Below are 6,327 nucleotides of genomic sequence, written 5' to 3' on the forward strand. Positions count from 1 at the left end.
GGAGAAACCTCCCTGAGAATTTGTGCCCCCCTCCCCACATTCCTTCTTTCTTACTCCCTTCTTAGACATGCTTTTATTGCTTAGATTTAATACAAATCTAGCCCGACAGCCCCCACAAGAATGAACCTGCCACCTTCCGAAACGGGGGGCAAGTCCTGTGGCTGCCACCCATCCACCCAAGACCCACAAGAAGTCTGCAGTGGCCCAGGTCATACCAGTTTTGCTTTTGTGCCCTTTTAAGGGAATAAAAAGTCAGGAAAAGCAGCAGGGCAAGGCACAAGGCTCCTTTCCCACCATACAAAGACTGGAGGCAAAGCTCTTTCCTGGACCGGGAGCTCTCTGCACAAACAAAGCTTTCGCATGAGCTTCTTCTCAAACCTGACAGCTGGACGGAGCAGTCCAAAGGACGTTTCTCTCTCCAAGTCTAATTCCAGTAGTAGGATAAAAAAATCCTGGGATGAAAGAAGATGTTACATTCACACACTCAACTCTGTAGCCCTCCAGGGCTCAGAGTTCAAGGTGGGTAAGAATAGGTAGGAAGGGGAGAGAACAAGATGGCTTTATCCTGACTTGTCGAGACTCATTGTAGCATACCAGACAACCAGAAAGGAATCGCCCAAAGATACACCAGACTCTCAGAGCAGCACAGGAAAGTCACTTCAAGTCTTCAGCTGGCAGAATTTTGCAGGAAGCCCAAAGAGAGGCAGGTTGTACTTTTCCACCAGGATGTGACCATTGCCCATATCTTGAGCGAGGGTCAAAAGGACTAGTATTTCAAAGATTTGATGCAAGGAAATGATCCATCATGAGAATATTTTTTCCTACGGTGCTTACAAGTTACCCATAGTGCATTACAGCTATATGGGCTAGGGTCAAGCATGGCTCCACATAGAAAAAAAACAGCAAGCCTTCTGATGAGTTGCTATCATGTGTTCTTTACAAGGGATCACCAAGGTCCCATCAACCTGCCTCAGAGATAGTGGCTCCTCCTGAGCCTAGTGCATGCCCAGCTCCTAATACCCTGTCAAGCAGTAGAGCCAAAAGCCTACCAACATCCATCAGATTTTTATTTTTACAGCAGCAGCCATATTAATTGTTGTAGCCTTTCATGTCTCCTCTGGAGAACATTCCTGGGCACAGTAACTTCCCTCTCCATCATCCAACATGGAGGAGTCATTTTTCATCTGGGCCTGCAGAACTTCAGACTCATTCTCCTCCTGCTCTTCTTCTTCCTTCTCCCGAAGGGCCTGGAGACGTTCCTCCCTAGCCTCCAGAAACTCCTGAGCCCCTTCGCCCACTACCAGCACTGTGTCAGCCACATTGGGTGGTGCTTCCACTGGATTGTGGTCGTAGGAGAAGAGCCGAAGCCTCCGCAGGTGGCTCAGGTCAGGGAATTCAGTCAGCTTGTTGCGGTCAAGGTCGAGGATGTGAAGCTGCGTCATGCGGAGCAAAGACTTGGGGAACTCCTCAAAGCGGTTCCCATACAGCCAGAGCCCACGAAGTCCCCTCATGCGTGGCAGGCTGTTGGGCAGTGTTTTGAGCCGGTTGTCTCCCATCTGCAGGGACTGCAGCCAAGGCATCTGAAGCAAAACCCGAGGGAAGTGGTACAAGTAGTTGCTCTCGATCCACAGGCAACGGAGAGTGGTAAGCTGGCAGAATTCTGCGGGAAGCCCAAAGAGGCGGTTGCTGCCCAGATAGAGGCGGGTCAGGTTGGGCAGGCGACACAGGGCCTCGGGCACTTCCTCCAGCTTGTTGAAGTCCAGGGCCAGGATACGCAGCTCCTGCAGCCCTTCGATCTCCTCAGGCAGCTCCGTTATCCCCGTGCCACTGATGTACAGCTTCTGCAGGGTGCCCAGGGCACAGACTGGCAAGGGCAGTTTCTTCAAGTGGCGCCCCGAGAGCTCCAGCATCTGATCCCCGCCACTCAGCTGCTCTTCGGCAGCCGAGGGCAGCCGCTCCTCCCTCCCCGAGGACCCGCCACTGCCCATCCTCATAGCCAAGGCAGGCTGCTGCCAGCAGGACTAAGGCCACCACCTCTGCCCGGTGGGCTCCAAGGAGACATGGCAACCACCGAGGTCCCTGCCCACCACCAGGCTGGCCTGCCGGGGTTAGGACCAGGGCTCGCTGGATGATGGTTCCCCCTGCCAGGGCTGGAACTGATGCTGCCGCCACCTCCTGCTGCTCCTCGTCCCTCAGAACACCTTCCCTGCCGTGGGTGCTGGGCCTCCTCCGGAGTCTGGTGGCGGCCCCCTGCGCTCCTGGGACCTCGAGGGCGGGAGAGGAGCTTCTTGGCGCGTGGGGCGGACGAAACTCCCGCTCCAGAGCTGCTCGCTTGCTTGCCGCCTCTTCTCGCAGCCCACCTTTCCCTCCTCGAGGGCAACCGGGACCGAGCAGCCGCTCCAGCCCTTAGCAGGGACCCCCCCGCTCGCGTGGCCCCGTCGCGCGTCCCTCCAGACAGGCGCTGACCTCGGCCCTCCCGGCTTCTCGCTCCGGGGCTCCCCGCTAGGTCTGAGCTCGGCTCCCACACACACGAGCCCGGCGCCTAGCGACTCGTCGCCATGGAAACCCCCACGCGGGATCGCCCGCCTATGGCAGAGCCCGACGCTTCGGACGGGGCGGGACTACGCTCTCGTTCTCCGCCGCCGCCCCCCTTCCCGCGACACACAGCTTGCGAAGAGTGGAGGAGTTTTTTAAACCAATCCGGCTAACTGAGCTGTGAGGGGGGGGGGGGCGGCGAGAAGCCACGCCTCGTGGCCCCGGCCCTCGTGGCTCCGTCTTCTAAAGGGAGGAGGGAGGCGTTCGCGCGAGGGCTCCTTTAACGGCTGCCGGGGTGGCAGGCCCCGCCCCTCGCTCGCCCGCAGCAGCGGCAGCCTCGTCCCGGCTACACGCCCCCTTCGGCTCCCTCCTCTCCACGCCCTACAAGCCCCACTCGGTTCCGCCATAGGCAGCGCCGCCTCACACGTGGCTCCCGCCCCTTTAAACTGCTGCGCTAACAGGTGGCAATTCAACAGGTGCAGCTTGGTCGCTGCTTCGACTCCCGCCCCGCCTCCACCCGCGACTAGGAGATGCAGGGACGTGGAGATTTCCCCCCCCCTCGCCCGAGGTCCGTTTCTACGTGTGGCACCCGGAAGGTACAGAAGTCCAGAAGGAGAGTCCCGGGTGAGAGAGGACGAGGCATGGGCGTAGCCAAGATTTATTAGGGGGAGCAGGCTTTATGTTAGTGCGGGGAGCAGAGTTATCTGCGATGCAATTGGTATTTTTATTATCGGCTGCAGCTGCGCCCCCCTGGCTACGCCCATGTGACGAGGGGCTGCAAAAGGGCGGGAGTGGGAAGCAGCAGCAGCAACCACCACCACAGTGAGGACGACGATCGATTTCCCCTCAGCACCCAAAGTCCACACTGCAAAGCGAAAAGGCTTCCCAGTAATCTTGCTGCCACAGATTCCCTAGAGAGAAGGCACACACGAGTGTTACTACTGCAGGGTAGCATCTGCTGATTGGAAACTAACAGCACCCAGTCACATGGGAGCAAGCCCCATTGTGTCCACTAAGGCTTACTTTTGAGTAAGCAGACTTATCAGACTTACTCTTTTTCAAAGAGCTTGATCCTTGTAGCAACTGAAAGATTGCTCTCCACATTTTACAGCTGAGAAACTGAAGGCCCATTGTCACAGCTGCTTGCTGGATGCAGTGGCGTAGTGTAGGGGGGGCCCGGCCGCACCGGGCGCAACATCTGGGGGGGTGCGCTCGCACTCGCAGCTCTCTGCCCCTACCTGGCTCATGGGTTAGGGGGCGCAAATTACTTGCCTTGCCCGGGTGCTGACAACCCACGCTACGCCACTGGCTGGATGGTATCCACGGCCTGCAGTGATTTGCAGCTGTGGTGCCATGTGCTGAATTTGTGGTGCAAAAGCCACAAGAGTAGATGCAGAACTCCACATGAGCTGGTTTTTAAGGCACTGCTGGCAAAAGTAGCTTTTTGCGTACTTCAACAATCTATAAAAAGCGAATCCACACAGACTTCTTGTGCGCATTTGGCACTGATTGTCATATTACGTCAGTTCGTCGCATCTGCTGCTGGAAGTCAGTGCAACAAATACATTATCAGGTTAGGAGGCAAACCATTAAAAGGTACAACAGCTGTATGAAGACTCTGGCCTCTGGTTATATAAAATCAATGTTTAGTATAGAAAACACTAGATTTCATTCAGTTAACACAGAGAAGTAAGTCTGTGAACCAAGAGCTAAACATTTACATTCAGGCAGCCGAAGACTGGCTAAGTTAGGGGAACTTGCTTTAGGAATCTTGGTGACTTCAAATTTCTAAACTGCCACATAGAACTGATTATGTGTGAAAATAATCCCTATGCATAGACTGTTCAAAATAATAATAAAGATTTGCTCCCTTACATGCCACTGGTTTCTAATCTGATGCATAGACTAGCAAAGCACCCAAAATCTACACCCTAAATCAGCCTTCTGCCCTTGAAGTAAACTAAGATACAGAATGACTCATATCAAAGAGGATGTTTAAACATGAGTTATAGGAGTAAATAAGTGACCATAGCCACATTGTGTAGAAAAGAATTCCTGCACCTGCCTAAAATGCATAAATTACAAATCCCATCCATAAAATTGAGGCTAGCATTTATGATAAATGCACATTCAGAGGATGAGAAAAATAAGGCTCTTTCAGATCCTGGTCTAGCTCCCATAAAAATGAGCAGTTGTTTTTCCATTAACTTTATTTGCAGGCACATCAGAACCTCAGAGTTCTATACACAGAGTTTGCTTAGCACACAGTCAGATCAGTACTTCCTTATTCCCCATGAACTATATTAATGTATCCCCTTTGGTAGGCTTGTTATTTCAGTACCAACTCCCCCTCAGTCATATATCTATATATCTCCATCGTCATGAGTGACACTTGCTCTGAATTATTCTCACTCCAGATGGTTGTAAAGGTGATGGGGATTCTTTTTCCAGAGCTATATGCAGACTTCTCTGCCTTCTGCAGACATAGTTACCAGCTGATGTTGCAAATCTGATCCATATATTCATACCCATTTTAAACTTCCCTCTAGAGTCCATGGCTAAGTGGTAGAGCATCTCTTTTGCATGGCAAGGATCCCAGGTTAAATTGCCAGCATCTCCAGATGAGGCTGGGAGATACTTCTACCTGCAACTGTGGAGAGCTGCCACCAGTCCGTGTAGACACTATTGAGCTAGATGGACCAAGTGTAAGGCAGCTTCTATATTTCCTATGTATAGCTAACCATGAAGTAGTAGCCCATTTTTTAGGAAATTGTCATCCAGTACACCACATACAGTGGAATGGGGAACCCTTTAGGCCCAGTGTGTCCAGATCTGTATCTCTGCCCCTCCCCCTTGCGTGTGCGCGCACACACACAGCAGCTGCAGCAGCATATGTTATATAGGCTTCTACAAATGTGGAAGACACTCCTCCCCACCCACCCACAAGTGTGTAGAACAAAACACAATTTGGGACAAGAACCCCCTACTCAAAGTTGAAGACAAGAAACAGCATGGGCTGCCTATCTTCAGAAAATGCAACTAATCCATCTGGGGAAATATAAACACAGATATTCAGTGGGAGGGAGAGAGCAGAGAGGGAGGCTCAGGCAGCACATTAGATATGTAAGAGAACAGCCTAGAAGAGAGTGCAGTTCTGTAGGGTGTACGCAATGATGAAGATGTCAGGGTTATGAAAGAGGGAGGAGATGATCCTCGTGTACAGGACTCTTCTAGTCATGTGCTGGCTGACAAGTGAGAGGATGACGTTGAAAGCAAAACAAAACCCAAGCCCAGAAATGATCAAATAGCAGAAGGAAATGGTTTTTAAAGGCGAGCTTCTAATGGCGTTAGCCCCACATAGCTTCACTAGGCAAGGAAAGAGGTGGCATCAGATAACAATCTAAAAATTTCAAAGAAGTTAAACTATGGATGGCTGGGAGAAAGTTTTGGAGCAAAAAGTTAAAAGTAAGGAAACATTTTATTGGCACTCAGAGGCATCAGGCTAATGAAAACCTTTGCTTGCAATATTACAGTCACACCATGAGGCCACAGAGAGAACCCGATAGTACCCTTAATGAACTAAGGATTTAAATTAAATTGCTTTTTTACTGCTTTCTTTTCCCATCCCAAAAGCTGTCCTAAAAGCTATAATCATGCTAGCTGTTTAACTCTATATACACACATGCAAAAACCAGCCATTATTCCTTTTGCCCCATTTTGGAATCATCTTGGCTTGCATTAAACTCTTTCATTATCAAGCAACAAATGCATTCCATGCACCAACTAAGTTCA

The 6,327-nt window shown here is 51.4% G+C and overlaps 1 protein-coding gene across 1 annotated transcript; it reads right to left on the bottom strand.

Moving 5' to 3' along the window:
* Nucleotides 1-1,049: 1,049 nt before the first annotated feature.
* Nucleotides 1,050-2,664, bottom strand: LRRC10B (leucine rich repeat containing 10B). Its single transcript, XM_081885096.1, has one exon. It carries the CDS (start codon nucleotides 1,992-1,994, stop codon nucleotides 1,107-1,109), a length of 888 nt encoding a protein of 295 aa, XP_081741222.1. The 5' UTR covers nucleotides 1,995-2,664; the 3' UTR covers nucleotides 1,050-1,106.
* Nucleotides 2,665-6,327: the final 3,663 nt, after the last annotated feature.

Source organism: Podarcis melisellensis (genome assembly GCF_964234715.1).
Source record: "Podarcis melisellensis genome assembly, chromosome: 1".
Taxonomy (NCBI): Eukaryota; Metazoa; Chordata; class Lepidosauria; order Squamata; family Lacertidae; genus Podarcis; species Podarcis melisellensis.